This window comes from Girardinichthys multiradiatus, chromosome 1, assembly GCF_021462225.1.
Source record: "Girardinichthys multiradiatus isolate DD_20200921_A chromosome 1, DD_fGirMul_XY1, whole genome shotgun sequence".
NCBI classification, from domain to species: domain Eukaryota; kingdom Metazoa; phylum Chordata; class Actinopteri; order Cyprinodontiformes; family Goodeidae; genus Girardinichthys; species Girardinichthys multiradiatus.
In genome coordinates this window covers 38,170,112-38,191,459 of record NC_061794.1, presented here as the reverse complement: position 1 = coordinate 38,191,459, position 21,348 = coordinate 38,170,112, and the positions used below count along the sequence as shown (strand labels likewise).

At 42.1% G+C, this 21,348-nt stretch overlaps 1 protein-coding gene across 3 annotated transcripts; it reads right to left on the bottom strand.

Annotated features, from left to right (window-relative positions):
- Positions 1-13: 13 nt before the first annotated feature.
- On the bottom strand, positions 14-21,256 carry LOC124872669 (PDZ domain-containing protein 4). 3 transcript variants are annotated; one of them, XR_007039345.1, is made up of 9 exons: positions 18,945-21,256; positions 8,777-8,830; positions 8,169-8,479; positions 7,928-8,015; positions 7,729-7,827; positions 7,570-7,632; positions 7,178-7,279; positions 2,134-4,265; positions 14-1,002 (listed from the first exon to the last, which is right to left on the bottom strand). XR_007039345.1 is itself a non-coding variant. In XM_047372922.1 (8 exons), exons 1-8 carry the CDS (start codon positions 19,002-19,004, stop codon positions 2,268-2,270), a joined length of 2,775 nt encoding a protein of 924 aa, XP_047228878.1. In that variant the 5' UTR covers positions 19,005-21,256; the 3' UTR covers positions 14-2,267. The 3 variants fall into 3 exon arrangements, 2 of the variants coding, with proteins under 2 accessions (XP_047228878.1, XP_047228890.1); XM_047372922.1 differs by having other exon boundaries at positions 14-4,265; XM_047372934.1 differs by lacking the exon at positions 8,777-8,830 and having other exon boundaries at positions 14-4,265.
- Between the last annotated feature and the right edge of the window lie 92 nt (positions 21,257-21,348).

The following is a 21,348-nucleotide window of genomic DNA, read 5'->3' as shown; positions in this document are numbered from 1 at the left end:
AGAATAGACAGTCTTCATGTTCGCAGCATTTATTTATAAAAGCTTTAAAATTGCAGACACATCACAACATTTAACAATTACACTGGGTTTTGTTCTTTTCTCTATGCTATGGTTTTAGCAAAGTCATAGAAATACATACACAATTAGAGTAAAAGCCTTCAATATTGGAGCATATGGGGGAGAAAGTCATCTCTGTATCAAACATGCATGAGTCTAATGGAAAAGCAGCATTTATCTGGGTATAATAGCGAAGTTACTCCATATAGTAGGAGCAAGATTCAGAAAACGGCAGATACAGCAGCAGAAATTGTGTTTTGAAGTATCCATTGATAGACCTGGTCACAGTCTTAAACAATACTATACTGGTTTGTGGGAGTAGAGAACTGTAAAATCATCAGGGAGGGAATATACCGTGCCTTGCACAAGTATTCATACCCCTTTCTTTTTTTTAACCATTTATCACTTTACATCAGTGCGTTTTTAATGAAATTTAACTCAATATCCATCACATATTAGTGCACAGTTTAGAAGAGGAAGGTTTTCCCATTAATAAACGTCACTTTTTTCTGATTTTACTTTGACATTTAGTGTTCAGCCATCTGGTATTTAAACTTGGTGTAAATCCAGCTGTTCTGTGAGGGCCTCAAAGGTTTGTTAGAGAACATTAGTAGACAACATAATTTAGACCAAGACATACAGCAGACAGGTAATGGATAAAGTTGTGGAGAAGTTTAAAACAAAGATGGGTTATGAAAAGGCAGTCCCACAGACCACAATCCATCATTCAAAAATTGGCACAGCTGCAAACATATCATGGCCGTACACCTAAACTGACAGGCTTCACAAGGCAGTCACTAATCAGAGAAGCAATATAGAGACCCATGGGTGACACTGGAAGAGCTGCAGAGATTCACGGCTCAGTTGAGAGAATCTGTTCACAGGAACAACCTCAGGCATCAAGGCTTTATGGAAGAGTGGTGGGAAGAAAGCCACTAAAAAGTCCTGTTTGCAGCGGAGGGGATACAGCAGACACATGGTAAGTTGAGACCAAAATGTAACTTTAGGGTTTACATTGAAAAGTGTGGCATCAAATTTAACACTGCGCATCCTCACACAGTAACACATGGTGTTGGCTGTGTCGTGGTGTGAAGATGCGTTTTGTTAGAAATGTAATGGTTGCACATGTTTTCATGTGACCTATAAAAACACAAATCCAATTGGAAACCTGTTGCAAGATCACAGGTCCTTTCCACAAAATCTGAGTTTGAACTGTTTTGTTGAAGAAAAGGCTCAGATTTGAGTCTCTAGATATGCAGAGTTGGTAGAGACAGACGTTCGTCGTGGTGACAAAATGTGGAAAAGATCAGGATGTATGAATACTTGTGCAGAACATTTGTCATTAACTTGTCAGCCAGCTGAAATAAGGGCTACAACTGGGGGTCCACCAGCTCCCTCTTCTTTGGAAGGTGGAATAAGTATGAGTCTAGGTGTGTATGTTAATCCAAACAGCCTAATCTATTCTTCAGGTGAGGATAATAACATCTAATCTGTGCTTGTTAAAGGTCAACAACACCTGTGACCTATAGCTTTTTTATAGAGGCATTTTGCATTGATTTAATGAAAAAAGTGAATTGGTCCAGCCTTTTTTGTGCTATACTGTCAGTTCTGCCTGTAAGAAAGGCACGGTCAGCTCCTCGTGTCAAAGAGACGTCTGTGCTTAGATAATGGAAAAACAAAACTTTCACAAATTGTACATGAACATTGCAAAAAATATTACAAAAGATGCAGCAAGCAGAAAAGGTGATTTATGAAAAGTCCTACTTGGACACTAATTGTCCAGTTTTTATGGCACACAAGTGATTTTTTTTTGTGTTTGTTTTCTTTCACAGCTGCATTGTTCTTGGCCCCGTTTTCCATTAATTATAAAAAGGTATTCAAGACCTGTAAACATTGCTTTTTTATTTGTGAGCTTTTTAAGAGTAGCTGGTGTGATCTTGGTATGTAGCATTATTTCACTTAATGTAAATATGTTTTAGTGAATGCAAATCTGTGCTTTTTCCCTTTGTCTTTAGGACTGGAATTGCTACAGGATACTTTGAAGAAGCTGTACTTAGAATGGATATTTATGCTCACCGTGTATATATGGTATGCATTTTCTTGTGCTTTTGGAAGATTCTTGAAGTTTCTGGTAAAAGCACAAGATGTTTTCTCTTTATTATTTGGGCCAAATTATGTGATCTTTAAAAGTCTCCGTTGTCCGTCTAATCTCAGACAGTGGTAACAGACAGCAGGGGATTGTAGACTTTCTTCCCATCTGCAGACCTGCTCCCATGCGCCAGCAGCTCTTGTATAGTGATCCAGTTGTCCAGGATTCTTCGACTACGCTTCTTCATGCTCCTGCGGTGGCAGAGCTCCAGGATGGACGTTGATTCCTGCTGCTGCGTCGCCCCCTGTTCCCCTCCTCCACCTCCTCCGCTACCCTGCTCCCTCTCACGCTCCCTCAGGCAGACAAGACGGCTCTGCATCATGTACTCCCTGCGCCGCCGCTGCTCTCGGGCTTTTAGCAGCTGCTGCTTCCGCTCCTCTTTGCTCCAATAGCGGCCCATCTTCATTTCACTCACAGCATCGTCGTCTGTCGTCATTCCGCTGCGCTCCTCCCGGATCTTCATGGCACGCGCCTTCAGGAGGCGATCTCTCACAGGTCGTTTGGCCACATAGCGTGAGCCGTCGCTGCGGATCTTCACTTTCCACTCCATTCGAGGGGAGGCCGGCAGCAGTGGAGGGGACAATGCTGACGACACGCTTCCTGGAATCTGGGGAGTGTCTTTACATGTGCTGCCTAAAGTCATTGGACTTGCATCATCTCCTATCTCTATGGTGTCCTCTTTTGGGGGATTCCTGAGTCCACCCAGGTGCTCAGACGCCGAGGGGGTCCTCAGCTGCATGCAGCTCAGGTAATGCTGGGGGGGGTTTGAGTCTGTCTGACGGCGGGACAGATATGGACTGTTTTCTGCACTGCGTCCACCAGCTCTCTCAACTGTCCCATTGGTTCTGGGGTTGCGTCTCACTCCCCCATCGGAGCCCCTCCTGCTTCCTACATCCCGGGACAGAGACCTAACCTTTGCCCCTGGACTGGATGTCTTTGCTTCGGTTCCTCTCCTGTGAGCTTGCGGAGAGTATGGTTGATTTAAGTTTGCTTGGATCCCATCCCATCTCTCTTTTTGCCTGGTGGAGGATGGAAGAGCAGACTCCCCTCCTTCCAGACTCTGAGTTGAGAGCGAAGGGTACTGTTCACTGACCAGAGGTGTGCTCCTACAACTTTCTCCTCCAGTGTTGTAGGCACTCGTGCTGTCTTTATCAGACCGCTCTCTCTCAGGAAGCTCGTTGATGTCTGACAAAGCCTGGTGACAGGACTCCTCACTCACTAAACAACCATTTGCTTCCAAGCGCCCAGCTCCTAGTAAAGCCCCTGTACTTGCTCCATTTTTGTCTTCATGAGGCCAAACCTTCATACAACGTTCCCTCAACTGCTGCATCTTCTGTGCCCTCAAGATGTTACGACACTTGAACTCCAGATGCCGCAGTTCCTCTTCTATAAGGACCATCTCGTGTTGTGTCAGACTCTCATTCCTATTCTCATCCAGTGCAACATCCCCTTCCTCTTGTGCCACCCCCTGACTGCTCTTCTCATAGAAGCACTTGATCTCCAGGAGCTCTTTGTACCGCTCGCACTCTTCTTCAGTCAGCCCAGGCATCATGATCCTCATCGGATCGGCCATGTAGGTCCTCTCCAACCGATCCACCAGTTCTAGGCCTCCTCCTCCATTAAAACAGTCCAGTCCTAAGAGAGAGTCTGTGCTGAACTGGAAGTCTTGGGAGTGTAGCAAGGGTGGGGTGTCCCCTCTGCCAGACAAGAACTTTCTCATGCTGCCAGGTGTGTTGGTTGTGTTTGTGTTGGAGGCACTGGTGTGGTCATCCCCTAGGAGATCGTGTTCTGATGACTCCTCATAACGTGTGCTTTCATCTGTACGGCCAACCCCGCTATCCAACTCCTGGCTATTACTTAGAACTGTCTGGAGCAAATCAGGAGAATCCCTGATCGAGTGAGAGTGACTGTGACTGGAAAGCACACCTCCGATTGCAGCACTGATTTGTCCTGCACCGGGAACAGAGGGAATGCTCCCCAGTCTGGGACTGCTGCTCAGATGAACAGTGTTGTCCAGAGGCTCCAGTTCCAGCTCGTCTGGATCCAGTTGGTTTTCATTCTAACACAGGTTGACGAATTTAGATCATTGCATTACAGAGAAGAGGTTTAATGTTGAGAAAGGAAAACATTAAGGGAAATAATAGATTAGTGACACATCTAGATAATTGAAAATAAAAACATTTTCCAAATACTTTTAAGTCAACAGTCACTTGGAACATTGGAATGGTCACATCTATGTAATATTGGTGCTTTCTGAGAAAAAGAGCAATGGAAAAAGGGTCTGGAAGACTTAAAAGGTTGCTGAGCTTTAAAAAGTCTCAATAATTAACAAATTGGCATTACCAAAAACATTTGGGAATGCAAGAATTATTGGCCAACACCTTAACATTCAGGAAAAAACAATGGAACAATCAGACCCATATGTTACTGGCATGGCACTGGTGTCCTGCAGAACCTCCGGTAATCCTGGTTCACAGGATGGTAATGCTGATGTGACAGTAGTAGGAGATACATTCTAAAGCGTAAAGAGATCTTGTCTTTTGACAAAAGTATTCGCTCATATTCCTTCACTCACATAAGAACGTAAGTAACACCCCAATCTGAACCCTTGGGGGTTCAAAACAAAGTTCTTATCTTATCTTAAAGGACAACCTTTGGACAAGTTTTCTCTGCACACAATTAACTGGAACTGCCCTGAAATAAGTTACAAGCCGAATTATCAACAAGTCATATAAAAACAGGGAGAAACATGCTAACGTTAGCCGAGCACTTCAACAAACTCATCTGGATGAAAACATTGTCAGGAGAAACACGTTAGGCTACTGAAGACTTCACTGCTATATGTCTGGTCAGATTTATTTATGGACCGCTATACTTGTCCCTCCTGATGCAGAATCAGGACATTATTGTTATTTTTTAATCTACTGAACCCCAGGTTTGGGTGACATTGTTTTTATTAACATCTTGACCTGGTATCTGATATTGGCAAATCCCCATTCTTAAATGACTCGGACTGGTACCGGGACAAAACAAAAACTGTGATCAGGACATTCCTGATTGTAACTCTTCATGTAGGTACTGAATATGATTCAATCTGCGGTATCCTTATCTGTTAAATGAGAGTATTGGTCGTCTCTGACACCAGATGGCGCCAATGTTCTGAGAAACCTTCATCACTGTTTCAGTATTCATAATATTGCCTTCTGTTTCCAATGAGAGATTTGAACGATAAAAGGAGTAATCAATTCTTAATCTATTGAAGAGACATTTTTTATTATTTGATGTTAGAAGAAAACAAGAAAATGTTCCTTTTAAAAATGGTGCAGTCTCTTTTTTTGTTAATGTTGCAGTTTTATTTAAAAGCTGATGTAATGAAATGAAAATGCTTAAGCATCTTCCTCTCCTCCTTCTCCTCCTCTTCCTCCGCTCTGCAGATTCCATCTAATTGGTTTGACTTAAATGTGAACTGCATGCAGACAGCTAGACATGTTGTATTGATCTTCTTCCGTCTTCATTCCCATGCTTTAGCAAAGCCCTTCACTTCTTCATCTTCCTCATCAACAGATCAAGCTCTAATCTCTTCTACTACTTTTCCCTCTGATGATTCTCCGTCCTCCCCCCTTGCTTTCCCTAGCTTGAATCTTAATGTGGGACAATACCCTGCCAATATAAATGTCATAAGCCCATTGCAGGTATTTACTCGTCCTTTTATATTCAAACACAAGGACATGTTGGCAGAGAGCAGAGGTTGTTTGTGCTTGTGAGGGTGCTGGGAAGCATCCCCCTCACTAAGTGAAGCACGCACAAACACTAATAGCAAGTTGGTATAATGTTTTATTTTGATGATTAACTTTTTCTTTGAGGTCCACTTCCTGAGGGCTAGCTTCATGGAGTGCACACATGATGGCTGTCTAATGACTTTACCTGGAGGGACTTCCCTAATCATCCATCTCATTGGGGCAGACCACTGGGTGAAGCTGAGGGTTGAAATGGACTGAAGCTTTTGTTTTGATTTGCTCTTTTGTTTTTGTTGACTTGTATATTCATATTTAAGTTCTTAGTCAAGTGTGTGTATGTGTTTAAAATGACTTCTGAGCAATTCTGATAGCTTATGTAGCTGTTTTGCTTAAGGGAAATCCCCCTTGAATTTGAAAAGTGGTAGCATCCGTATATATTTAAGCAGGATTGCAAAGTAGGAGTGGTTTTTTTTGTTTGTTCGTTTGTTTTCTTTGTTGAGATGGGTTGTGCCAAAGTTATTTTTCTGCCTGACCTGTGAAGCAAGAGAACTGTACCAGAATCTGCACCGGTGAGCTGATGGTGCACATTTTTTTATGAAAGAAATAAAATGAAAAAACAGAGCTCTGGAAAACTGATGAAGCCTGTTGTTGCCTTTTTTTTCATCTTATGGTCCTCCTCCTAACTGCTGGGTTTTGTCATTCTGTCTGAGGGTTCTACAACGCAAAAGAGGCCCCACAGTGCTCTTATACGAGAGTCAGTGTTTGACCTACCATTTTTAATGAGTGACTTTTAAATCTCAGAGAGAATACAAATGTTTCTTTGCTCACATAAACAGTGCATGTCCCTGTAAATATATTCAACTAAAAAAAACTTGTAGGTAACTTGGCGGAGGTGCTTTGCTCATGTAGACTCTCATTTCTGTTAAAGGTGACCTTGTGAGCTCCACACTGGCACTCTGGTTAAATGCACTATTTGTCCTTGTCTCTGTATCAGCACAATCTTTGGTCTCAACATGTTTGTGTACATATTTGAAAAAGATTCTGCCGGTTGAATGAGACGAAGAATCCCATTTCCTTTTCCTCTTACAACTGGATGTTTAGTCTTTTAAAATGTAATTTAGCATCTTGTAATATATTCTGTAAGATAAACTGAGAAAACTGTCTTTTCAGATCAACATTCAGAATTGAGTCTTGCAGCGCTCTTCCCCAAAGACTGCATAATCAATTTCCTCACCTCTATGTCAGGCCTTGCGAGAAGCAGGGACACATTTGTACTGTCCTCTCGGGTGAGAATAGCTACCGCCTCCTCTCTGTTCTGGATGTCCACTCCATTTATCTGAGAGGGAAAGACAAAGATGAACTGATGCCAGATAATGTTAGGTAAAAATTTGGTAAAAATGATAGACTAATTTGAGATATTCTATCACATAAAATCCCAATAAAGGTTTGTGACTGTAACATTAACAAATGTGGAAAGGTTCAATGGGTGTAAATACTTTTGCAGTGCACTCCAAATTGCCTAAACCTCTTGTAGCATATGAGGACTGATGCTGTCTAAAACCTATCATGAAACCGCAATAGCAATATAGGGCAGCAGTGTGAGCTTCACTAAAGTCCTCATGATACCTGTAGTATTCGGTCTCCCTTACGGATGCGTCCATTCATCGCAGCAATGCTGTTTGGGTTCACCTTAAAAAAGGACAAGGAGTTTAAAACCATAAAACAATGAAAACAATATTTATTCAAAAACTAATAGAACTTTTGCTTGTGTATATCTGGCTTCACCTCTCCCACATAGATCCCAAGGTCCTCCTCATCATCAGTTCTGTAACACACCGTCAGACCCAGTTTATCCTGCTGACGAGACTTGTACAGCTCCACCTCCTAGAGCAGTTACAGGCGAGTTCATGGTTGTCAGAGCAAAAATAAAAAAGGACCGGCTTTCTGTACTGGTGTGATTTAAAGTTGCTTGGAAGGCCCTCACCTCATATTCTAGCTCATCGTTCCTGTCCACTTCATGCTGACTGATGTCAAAGTAGTCAGTGGGGTCATAGTACACAGGTTCTGAGAAGCTGAGGATGAAAACATTCAGGAGAGTACCATGTAACTGGAGCAACGTCTGGCTTCAAATGCATAAACCAGCATGTCATGGACTAACACAAGAGGTGAGCTCCAGTTAGATTCTTGGACATTTTTCAGAGACCTATTAAACCATTCCTACTCACAGTTCGTTGAACAGATATGGCTCTGGCAGAGGGGGCAGTGGAGGGGAAGGAGGAGGGTCGGGTGGGGGTGGAGCTCCGCAGGGATGCTCTCTGCTCCTGCCCAGAGTCAACATATGCTGAAAGCTGATGTCTGTTTGGGTGCAGCTGTCCACGCAGTCGGCCATGCCCATGGTCACTGGCACCTGCCCTCCAGGGGCTCCAGCTGGGCCCGCCCGTCTTCGAGCCCCCCGCTTCAGGATGTTGGACAGCCTGGGGTCTCGTATGTCCAGCGTGGGATCTCCAGAAAGGCGAGAGAGCCCTTTTGCATTCACCTGCAACAGAAAATCACACTGCAGTAATAAATGGAGAAGATCTGTAAAAAAGTGCCACTCATGTGGGTCTTTGCATCTAATTTTACCCAAACAAGCCAAAAATATGCGAACATAACCAGAATTTGAAAAGATGTGTGAAGAAGTGACGTCATAAGTATGAGAATTAGCTAAAAGCAACATGGATATCCTTTAGCCTTGTGTCGGTGCGATGAAAGAAACCACAAAAATATTTCTATGTAGGATTTTAACGGATAACGATAACACTAAGCACCGGAGGAGAAAGTAGATGACAGAGACCTTTAATCGACCGTCGGCGTCAAAAGAGCACAGCATGTTGCCTACATGACCCCTCTGCAAAGAGAAATGGAAAACAAAGCAACAATAATGTACCATTAGTGAATATTTACATCTGGTGGAGAATGAAAATATGTTTCTGAGAACTTCTGTCATAAAGGAGATAACCAAAGTTGGTAATTATCTCCACAATAACAAATATGTGGAAATGATTTCCCACCCACTATATATTCTTAGAAATAATCCTAAACATCATCTTGGTCTACTTATCCTTTCTGTGTTGCAGGGCAAGAGATGGCATACAGGGTGCCAAGTCCATCACAGGGCAACACAGAGAAACACACACGCTAAGGGCAATTTAAAGCAATTAACTGTCATGTGTGGAGGGAGCCAGAGTATGTGGAGTAAACTCAGGCATGGTCAGGGAGAACATGCAAATGCCAGGCAGAAAAACACCAGGCCAGGATTTTAACCCAGGAGCATCTTGGTGCGAGGCAACAGTTCTACCAACTGCTCCACCGTGCAACCCTATTCTTAAACAAGACTGCAATAATCAAAAAATAATAATTCCTCATGAAATTTTGATGGAGCCTGCCACCTGGTACATAGTACTGTTCAACAAAATGTTTTCCATGTCTGGTTTAGACGCAGTGAGTTTCAGTTTTGTTATTTAAAACCCAGGAGTTATTTAGAAGATACTTTAGAAATGATTGAACTCTGAAAAATAAAAATGTTTAATCTAATTAGTCTCTTGAAGCTTTTTCTGAAACATCAACATTAATCCCATTTTCATCACTGGTTTAGGTAATGAGGAAAATAATTTTTAAGGTTTCTGTAAGATGTAAAAATCTTCAGGTGAGGAATAAATAATGACACACGGACATCTATTCGCATTTAAAATGGCAACAATTACACACAGGTGTTTTACATAAAGCACACTTCATTAGAACATCCTTACTCAGCATTTTGAAGGTTTGCCCTGTTTAAACCTCGGATTTGGAGTGCTCTTCAGTGTTGAAGAGAAAGTGAACACCATGATAAGATTTAAAGAGCCCTAACCCAGAAAGAAGACCGTGGCTGATTATAAGCCTGGTAAGGGGCTTATCAGCTGTTCCACTAAATGAAAATTATTCTACAAGTGAGGGAGTTTTAAAACAGCTGCCAGCAAGTCCAGGTCGGGCTGTCTGAGCAAATTCACCCCAAGACCATTTATGTTGATCAAGTTTCAATGTTGTTTTTTGTATAGAATCAAAGTGGTCATTATAATTTGCTGTAAATGAGTGCACGTTTGAGTCACAAATAGACAACTATAGGCCTGAAGTGCCATTTCCTTTCAGGTCAAATCAGAAGCAATTTGATCATCAGTGGTTTTCAATTTGACCTTATTTAGAAATCAGATTTTAACTTTTGAACATAAAGTTTGATTTGTTTTGGTTGGTTTATGGTAACCAGTCACATTCCCATCATTCCCAGCTTTGCTTTGGGATTTAAGTCAGCAACACAGCACCATTAAAATAATTCAACAGGGACCCATTTTAAAGTGTTATCATCATTAGCTCAGATCGATCCTGCATTAAAATCAGCATGAATAAGCTAGTGCAGTCTCCTGACAGAACTGATGATTTAGTACTGATTTAAACTGATACATTTACCCACATTTTTACCATAAACAAGTCCAGCTGTTTGGATTTTATTACATGAGACAGAGACGCAGGCAACACGATGATGCCAACGAGGCTCTGACTGAGTCACTGATCCAGACCATCTTTGAACAGTTTCATTCAGCTGTTGACCTTGGATGTCTGCGACTCCACATCTCTCCAGCCTCGCCTTATTCTCTAACTCCCTCTCTCATCTCATGTCCCCTTTCCAGTAATTGCATGTCAAATCAATGTTCCCCTGTGCAGCCAAGCGCAAAAACTTTCTTGCCACATTCAGCTCCTGCTCCCTTGATATTTTTCCCTATCTTTTTTTTATTTGACTCACTCTTAAACCTCTGCTCCTCTGGTCTATATTTTACTCCTTTCCCCTCTTGTTGTCTTTCTTTGCTTCTTTCCCCACATTTCTCTCCTGCTTCTCCGGACTCTGGATTCCTTTTGTTGTGCTGCCTCAGCAGTTCTGTCTGCTCTGTCCCCTCCCTGGAGGGACCACCGCCTCACCCTCCTCTCTTTCCATCTATTTCAGCCGCTTCGTCTCCTTGTGTGTGTTTGTCCTTCCTCGAGCTAACGTTCCCCCATAAATCTTGCTGTCTGTCTTAATGAGCTTCTTTGCAGCAAATAAGATGCTTGCAGCCTACATGTCAGGTTAGTGAGGAAAGATATTAACACTTCATTATCTCTATGTTCTGCATTGTGCAAATATTTCTGCCTTGAACTCATGATTTTATGTCCACCTTCTCTCACTTTTTCCACAGTACAGACCGGTTTGAGTATAGAAAATATAAAACAGAAAAAAGAACAAGTATGCACAAAATATCCAGTAAAGACAAAGTAAAAACATATTTTCAGATGTTTGTCTGAATTAATAAGAAAAACTGTACACAAACATTTGAACATAGTAAGTATTCAGACCTTTTGGCCTTAGCTTTAAACTTCATGCTAATGCCATCCCTAATGTGAAGCATGGTTGTGACAGCATCGTGCTCTGGGAATGTTTTCCTGCATCAGGAACAGGGCAACTAGTTCACATAGATAATGAAATGACAACAGCAGTTTCTTCAAGAAAACCAGCTCAGACAATTCACCTTCCAACATGACAATGACCCAAGGCACGCAGCCATGATGAAAGAGCGGCTTCAGGAGCTCTCTGTGATCGCCCTTGAGTGGCCCAGCCAGAGCCCGGACCAAAATCCAACTGAACATCTCTGGAAAGATTTAAAAAATGGCTGCTACCTATTCTGCCCATCTGACCTGACTGAGCTTCAGAAAATCTACAGAGAACAATGGAAAAATTAACCCCAAAAAATCCGTGCCAAGATTGTACAGACACACCCAAAAAGACTTGCTGATTAATGTGCTTCAACAAAATATTAAGCTGGGGGTGTGAATATGTATGAAACACTGAATTTACCAGCTCTTGGGGATAAAAAAAACTGCACAGAATAAATCTGTAGGACAAGAAAATGTGGAAAAAAGTGAAATGGTGTGAATACTTTGGAGTGGCCCAGTATGTTTAGCCTCAGTGCTCTGCACTCTCAAAGGTAAGCAGAAAGCTATTAGTAGACAGCTCTGTGGTCGTGAGTGACAGGTATGAATACTGATGGAAGGAAAAGAAGGGGGGTTCTCATTTATTATCAATGAGAGGTGCTGAGATTGCTTTGAAGATGACTTCATGGAGGGTAATGGTTGTTCTGCATTACAAGGATGTTTTTGGTCCCGACTAGACCACGTTCATGTGTTGTTCTCCATTATCTGAGTTACTTGGTCACATCTATCTTCTATTTATAAGGTACACATGTTTTTGCGTTTTTCCGATAATGAACAGCCCGGTCTCCACACCCCATGATTAAATGTGTATAAAAGTGGAATTATAATTCATAAAAAGTACTCTAGAATCCACCGTGTGGGGGGTGGGTGGCGGTATCAGCAGCGGCTGTGGAGCTCTGGGTGGGGATGATGTGGATATAGATGAAAGAAATGCAAGGACTTCAAAGTGTGAAGACAGAAAAAGCAAGGCAGAAGATGTTTACAGGAAACAGAGAGGAAAAGAGGGTTGAGGAGGGGGAGAAACAAAGAAAACAAGGAGGTGACGGATGGATGTGAATATTCTCAGTTTACTTGCTGGTAAACAGACCTACAATAGGAGCTCCTGGGAAAATATTAAATGGCTGCTGCACAATTATTGTTATCTAATTGTCCTTTGAAGAGCAAACACATGACAAGGTATCAGGAGCTGCGATGAAAACAAGCTGCACATGATAAAGCAACGCCACATTAAGATAAAAAAACCACATCAGCAGTCACATGCTAATGCTTTCCTCTAAGGCACCACGGAGTTTTGCTTCATATGCATTTCAAACAGCTTTCCTACAAGGGCGAAATCCTTGCCAAGAATCCATTGAATTCCACTTGTTTGGTAATTGATTTTTCTCATCTCCCCCACTTTGAAGACTGCGGCAGTCACCTCAGAAAATCAATTAATCTGGAGACTGGGCTGACCCTCTGCAGCTCCAGCTGTTTGATATTAAGCAGCGAAAAGGTAGGACTACCTAAAACTGATACCAGTAAGGAGGTATTGATGGTAAAGGTTTTCAAAATATTCTCAAAATGATCAGCATTCAGTTAACAAGCCTCACTGGGAGTACATTAATATACATATCAATCCGTATATCATACAGTCAGAACTAAAGATTGCTTATAAGGTGTTTTGGTTGTGGGGTCTGAATAGAAAGTAGTAAAAAACACTCTTTATAACTCGACAATATCTCTCTGGAACACTGTGCTTTTCAGTCATTCCAGTGTTATTAAATGTACAGTAGAAGTGGCAACCTCTCCATCAGCCACCTTTTGCTCCTATCTTCCTGCCAAGCCTACAAGTAACAGATGCATCTGTGCACAGACACTAACGATCATTGATAAAAACAGACACACAGGGTTATTAGCAATCTATCAGTTGCTCTGACAAATCAATGTTTTTTTGTTGCTCTGTCTGACAGTCGGTATTTAAAAGCTTCAAATACATTTATTAAACAATTTTCAACTCTACCATTAAATAGCACAAAGGCATTATTACCTTTTAACAATTGTTGTTTTGTTGCTCCTGTTTACTTAAAGGCTAATGTTGGCATCTTGGCACAGCTAGTTTCTACAGGAAGTTAGAAAAGTATTGATGTAGTTTCAAATTTGAAATCGTCTGTTTTCTTCTTATAATGCTGGTCTTAAATAGTTCATGTAATCTCAGACTGTAACCTCAGCTGGGTCTACGTCTTCCCCTTAAACATCTCTTAATTTTACCTTATTTTCTCCTCCAGAGAAACTAAATGTTTCTTTTATTATTGGTATTATTTTTTTAAGCTTTGAGTAGTGAGGGAGAAATGGGAACATCTGAGACAATTTCTCTGATCTTCTGAGGGAGGTTGGAGACATGGAATCTGAATGAACCACGTTTAGGGTTTTTATTTGCAGATGCAGCCTCCAGGAGCTGTGGTCTGACCAAACGATTTATTTTTTTTGGACAACTGTGGTGCTGGAAGAGGTCAAGGTAAAATTAATTTGGTTTGGCTCTGTGGGTTAGTGAAAGAGCAGGACTGTAGCTTGTGTTGTTGCAGAAGTAAAAATGAGGGCATAGGAGAAAATTGCAGAAGCATTGTAGAAGAACTTTGTTTTGCCTCAAGGATGTTATGAAAAACCATTCAATGACCCTGAAGAAAAACAGAGACCATCTCAGACTGTGTTTGGTTTGGCCAGGCTGAACTGTGAAACCAGGCTAAGTAGACTGTAAGGTGGTAAAAGGAGCACCTTGAAGAGCTCCTTAATTCAGTGACCATGTCCTCCATGGAGAATGCAGAATCTGAGGGACTGACTGAAAGGTAATTCCATCACCTTGGTAGTCATTACTGTGGTAGGTAAAAAGTTCCCAGGAGGCATAACATCTGTGGAATGACAGACTAGGATGATGGTCCCAGTCTCTAAGAAAGGGGACCAGAGAGTTGGAAAGTTTACTCCAGGCTGCTGGAAAGGAGCCTCCAACCAACTGCAGAAACTTGGATTCAAAAGGAGCATGAGAGGATGCTGAGAGGATCAGTCTCCTCTGAGAGGAAACCCAGTGGTGGACTTCGAATGTGTTGGCCCAACTCCCTCCTGACCTGGGACAGCTTTGTGATCTTTTAGAATGAGTTGTAGAATATCATTGGGGAGAGGGATGTCTAGGTTTCCCTCCTGGAACTGATACCGACCCAGTTTATGGACAAGCAGAACCCTGTGATTAATATACATATAAATGTATCATGTAATTCTGCAAAAGATGAAAATCTTCTTTTTATGGAAGGTTTTACTGGAATGATTAAATAAAGAATAAACCCAAATACAAATGGGAAAAAAAAAAATCAAATCAACCAGATTTATCTATTTTCCAGTATTATATTGTTGTTTCTGCAGTGTGTCATCACTTGTTTTCCCTGCCTTCGGTCTGTATGCTCACACCTGCATCTGTTTGCAGGTCGTCCGTAGGCATCCATTCCTATATGTGTGTGTCTCTTGTTTCTGTGTGCCATGCTGAACGAAAGTACACTTTAGGCTTGTTTAATGATGCCTGTTGCCATGGAAACAGCCTCCTGCTTTACGGTGAGCTGGGAGAGAAGACGATGGGAGCGGCTGTTGGGCTCGGGGAGTGAGTTGGGGGGGTAACAGGGTTTACCGTGTCAGTGTGGGTCTGCGTGGGTCAGGTAATGACATAAAATCCAATATGGTTTATGCTTCTAATACAAGTCTGCTGCCGCTCTGTCTAATTTATCAACTTCTCCTGCTTTTTCTCTATTGGGGCTACAGAGGCAGTATTGATGAGAAACATGCCGACGGGTGTGTACCAAGAACGAGAGTAAAATGAATGTGCAGCAAAAGGCCGAATGTATAATGCATGAGTTTTATTCCTTCAGCAAGAGAAGCATTTAGATATAGTTAAATTTAAGAGCCCAAATTTGCAGCAGAATGGGGCCCTGAGCTGTAAAACTTTGTGACTATTGTCTGAAAACAGACACAGCTAATTTGAGTTAAATTTTACACTTGAGTAAAGAAAAACGGCCCCAAACGTCAATCCTGTAACGTTGAAGAGCAGAGCGTGAACCATGAAACTGAGATTTAATTATGTCTACCTCATGCCTTTTATTTGGCATGATATTAAAATTAATCAGGCAGCTGCACAGCCAGATTTTCAGTTTTTGTGATCATTACATGCAAGAAATAAAACTAAATTTAAAAAAGCAGCATGCTGTCCGCAATCATCTCTCTTCTGATGAATTGTTTTTTGCTTGATGTATTGTTTTTTTGGTTAAACATGTGCCAGCTCAGGCTTCTGTGAGACGCCCTGTTTTTATTCTAATCTGAATGCATGTTGACTCGCACCCAGAGGCTCTTTCACTGCTTCGTTATGCCATCTGTGTTTGTACTGTGGACTCACGCTCCTCTGCTCCCAGCCAGCAGTGCTGCTTCAGCTCCAACAGACCGCTGTCTATAGAAACTCTTGTTTACCTTGCACAAACGATATCCATGCTGCGGCTTTTGCACACAACATGACATCTCTCCACACTTCACCACTCTTCCTGGCTGTCATTGTGGACTCTGCTCATCGCCACGCCCGTGCATGTGTCAGCCAAAGCTGAAAATGCTCCTAAACGGCAGGGTTCTACCACACAGTTGATCTCTTCAACAGAAATCAGGGAAATCTGTAGAAGGTTTGCATTTTGACCTTTCATCTCCAGCCACTTAGCTGAATTGTCTTGTATTAGTTTAACTGAAATTAAAAAATTTTCCCAAAACAAAACGCTCCCAAAATCATGATTTGTTTCTGATATTTCAAACTGTTGTTCTATATTTATATGCTGTTTGTACTATTGGAGCTATAATTTTTCTCATCCCATGTTCCTCTTCTAAACTCATTAATGAAATCATACAACTTTGGAGCTGGACCATCAAAGTTATCTTCTTCTGGACATCCTAATCAAACTCTCTTGATCATTTTTAGGGTGATTAATTGTTATTGAAAAGAATGAAAACAATTGTCTTTATATTAACTTTTACTCGATAAATAGGGTTGTCTTGTAGATAGTAATTTACATCAAGCTTAATTTATGTACCTTAGTTCATCAGTGGGGAGAAGACAGCCATGTTTATTCCTTTGAACAAATATTTATGATAAAGTTAACAAAAATCTACTCAAATTGTTGACCTAATGGGGAAATCTCATTCATGCTTTAGAAGAAATCACATCTGATTTTTGTTAACCCATGACACATGTGATTATTAAAGACATTTAAAGAGGCTGGTTGCTGCTAGAGATGTCTCTTTCAGGGGTTGTTTGCCTGCATGAACTCGGTGTTTCTAACTTCTCTTAGAAAAGGTGGCTACTGTAGAACAAATCTGCCCTCCTCTGGGTTGTGCACGCACCACCCTTCTCCGTAGCCTTCACCTACAAGATTACTGAGCCCTCCCAAAGCTTTACTATTCCACCTTGCTATACGAAGCACTCATATTAATTATTTTGAAGGTCAAGCTGTAAGACAAAATGTGCCTTAAAAATGAGTCTGACCTTATTCTCTCCTGGTTTCATTTGCATGTTTCTGCTCCCTATTCAACTCATTAGCTTGCCTTTGCTTGGACTTGTGCTCTTTCTGTTTCTCCTGGCATTGCCTCTGGCACCCGATGCAGCCCAGTCCAGCATGCAACAGTGCCCCAGCTGAGGCTTGTGGGCTCCACAGATAGTAAAAATGTTCCACCGCATTACTGTGAGTACAGAGAATTTTAAATTCTCTGCAAGATGGGGACTTATTTAGGACCAGCGGATGCATCATCAGGTGAGCAGGAACATTTGAGTGGCAAAGCACAGTTAGATGAGCTTACTCACAAGCAGGCTGAGGTTTCTATTGGTAGGGAGGCTGTAACCGTGGCAACCCCTTTCTTCACTTTATCCCAGTTTAACAACCGATCTATCCTTCTGGCTCTGTGACTCTATCTACTTTTGCTCTGTGTGCTCCTATCATACTTTCATAATCACAGTGAAGCATCATTATTCTAATTATCAGTATCATTGTCACTGAATGACTGCTTCATGAAGCAATTAGGAGCAGGGCTAATGAGATAACGAGCGTATATCTGCATTTGAAACCATAAAAGGAGATGCATGTCAAGCAACTGTTTTGCATCAGTTTCATCACATTCAGTCCAACATCCAGCTTGATTTCTCTGATTAACTTGGTTTTGTGATATTTTAGCATCATATTTTGACGTTAGATTTTCATTCAGGATGTTTAGTTTTTCATGTTTATGCAAATATTCGAAGTTGGGATGTTACCACTACATCTGGTGATAATGATTTAACCATGCAAAACTGTGTGTTGCTGTTCAGTTTTGTAATGAATCGTTTGTTTATGTAACGTATAGTAATGAAACTGTGGGTGTCAGCTTCTTAAGAGGAAAAACATCAGGTGAAGTGTTACTTTCTAATATAGTGCCTAGCATATGAGTCACATGTTTATACACATCGTCACGTTACAAGCACAGTAACAAGCTTTTAGTGGGATTTTATGTGTTAAACACAAACGCATAACTATGAAGTGGAAGGAATATCATTTAAATGATGTTTAAGCTTTTTACGAATAAAAAGAAAAATGGAACAATCTAGCATGCATAGTCTTTACTCTGATAACCCAAAATATAAAACAGCACAACATATTGCCTTCAGAAGACATGAAGACCAGGGAACACGCCACGTAGGGTGGGAAGCAGCCAAGAGACCCTTGGCAACTCTGGAGGAGCTGCAGAAATCCGCAGCTCAGATGGGAGATTATAAGTTGGGCACTCCACAAATCTGGTCTTTTTAAAAGAGTAGCAAGGAGAAAGCCACTGATAAAAAAAAAACCAATAATAAGTGCTGTTTGTATTTTGCCAACAGCCTGCAGGGGACACAATAAACATGTTGGAGAAATGTAGCTTTTGGCCTGCATGCAAAACACATTGTGTGGATGAAAACTGTGCATCACAAAAATGTGAGGGATGTACTCACTTTTGTCATATACTATGTTAGGCTGGCATTTGGAGACAGTACTGAAGCAGTTCTGGGCCAGTACATAGCCACCACTATGTTTCAAGCTGCTATTGTGCTGGGCCATCACTGGAAAACCTAATCTGGGCCACCGAAGGGCCGTCATTCTTTGGGGTACGCTGCCCGAGTGTAACTGCATTGTGTGGGCCAGAACTAGGCCAGATCTCTTTTGCTATGTGGGGCAAAGCTGAAAGAGACAGTTTAAATGTTACTTTACAAAAGATGGATTCAGGGAGACATAATACGAATGCTCACCACACTTCCTTGCTGTGAACTTCTTTGTGTTTATATTTCAAATGAAATCTCAATAAAATGCGCAGAAGTCAGTGGTTGTAATGTGACAAGATGTAAAAAGGAAATGGATGCGAATACTTTTGCAGCAGCAGTCAGTGTTAGCTCAGAGGAGGAGAGCGCTCACCTGGAACATCACCCTGTATTGCTCCTCGGGCTTTTGAACCACACACATGTTGCACCCCATGGCGACTGTTGGCAGGGGATGATGCACTCTGCTGGTCCACCAACAGAAGATCGGTTCTTAAGGCAGTATTCTTTGTCTGTGGCAGTGGGAGAGCCCCACCCTCATTCGCAGGGGGTTGTGTGTCCTCCTCAGAGTGACATGCAGCTCATCCACGACAGGGAACGGCACAGTTTAATTGGCTGCGTCACTGATCCGCTGTCTTTTGTTGTGCTCACGGTTCAAACGTTAGTCATCCACAATTCGTTTTATTTGCAGCTATTTTCCATTAGAGGTTCAAATTCACTGACGTTTGTGTGCGTATTGAGCAATCTCCCTTCACATTCTAATTGTCCTGCAGGTTTGTGCTTCATTAATCAATCAGGCACCAATTTTAGACATCTCAGTGCTTCATTCAGTCAAATCCAATGGTGCAGAACCCCTGCTGTAACCAGCTACTCTGACTCATGTGGGTCTAGATCTGCAGCATCAAGCAGTTTCTCCTAGAAGACACCAAGTGTGGCTGAACTACCCCACTCTGGCAGTGCTACACATTCAGACAATGAGAGCATCTAGCAGCTTGCCTCAGTTGCCTTTCACCCCTCAGTCCCATGTTGTCCTTCCCTCCTGCTTTGCTATGTGCTCTCCAGGTTGGCTGAGTGTGGCTACTGAGATAACGTGTCTCTGCTTAAAGCCCTGTCAACACACTCTTCTGCTCTGGTCATTTACTTAGGATCAGTGCATGGTTAGAGGTATTTCTTGATGCAACTGCACTGAAACTCCTTGAGGGCACAGGTGGGATTGAGAGCTTTGTGCCAGGTTGTGCCCATGACACCATTAGTCAGAAGCTGTAAGCCCTTACTGTGCAGTGAAGATAAGGTAAATACAAACTTTCAGATTTGTCAGGATGGGTGAAAACACTCAATCATTTGAGCTACAAGCCTTTCTACTTACAAACACACCTCACTATATTTCCTAAAAACAATACAAGACATTTAAATTAACTGTCACTACAAATGCACGTGGTGAATCTCAGCAATAATCTAATCCTGTCCATCCATTAGTCCTCAGATGTGGCATACTCAGCACTCAAAGTGCTTTATTGCAAAACTAGTGATGGATTATGTTTAGATTAGAGACCTCTTGAGCAATAATCAGACAAGACTCCTGGATGTCCAGAGAAAATCAATGAAAAGCAGCTCATGGATCAATTCAATTTGCTGACGTATTTAAGAGAGTTTTTTCTTTCTCGAAATTCTTCAAACACATTTGTCAATACTGACAGACGTCCTAGAGACCTCACTTTATCCAGTTCTCAGAGAACTGATCTCAGTCTTGCAAGTTCCTCTCCTGTCTTCTTCCTGACGCTATCAGTCTCATCATGTTGGTTATATCGTCATCTTTTTCTTCAATTCTCGAGCGAGGGGCCGCAGCTGGATAGTCTTGTCTGAAAGGTCCATCTACGAGGTTTCACAAGCTAATCCTCGTTCAAGGCTCCACAGCACCTGTTTCCTTTTTGCTTTAAGCCAGTAATTCCCAAAACTCCAGCTCCACACATCGGCTACACACCAAGAAGAAAGCTATCTCTGCACAATTAGAAGCTCGATAACAACCCTAATAGTCAAACTCTGGAGAGCGGGCTGCAGCGAGGTACCAGACGCGTTCAGCAGTTAGGTGTGCACCAACTGTCTCCCTTTCCCTTTATCTACTGCCGTATATCTATCTGGATGTGTCAGCCTTACATAGTTAGGATGAAAAACATGGCATGATAAATATTGGCTTTAAGAAAAATAGTCTTCAGGTGGAAAAATGCACATGTAAAAGTTAGTCCATCATCACTCTGCAGCAAGAACAACAATCCAGCATGTCCAGCTATTCCTTCCTTCCTCTTCTTGTCAAGCTGATTGGAGTGTCCACATTAAAGTATAATTTTATAATAACGAGTATGTAAAAGCACTAAGAACATTCCAGGTGGTTGGAGTGGTGAGCAGTGCCTGTCTCAGGTCAGTGATAAATGTCCATCAGCAGCCCCACAAGATCAGAGGAAGCTCTAACGGCTGATTGGAGGAGACTTCTTGCCTTCTCCCTCAGGGGACGCCGGTAAACGCACTCCCCCCTCTGCAGCAGGGGGAAAACACAAAAGGCACTCTTTTCCTAGTGGTGAAGGAGGATGCAGATCTGCATGCAGCACTGCCACAACTAAACCTGACTCTTCAGAATTCTGGACCTAAGAACTCCTCTCGTTCTCCGTCTCCTTTCCTCTTCACACCCTCCATTTCTCCTGATTCAGGGCTGGGCTGCTGCAATCTCTTCCAGTCCGCCCCATAATTTTTACCCACACCTCATTTGCTCGCCTCTCGCCCCTCCT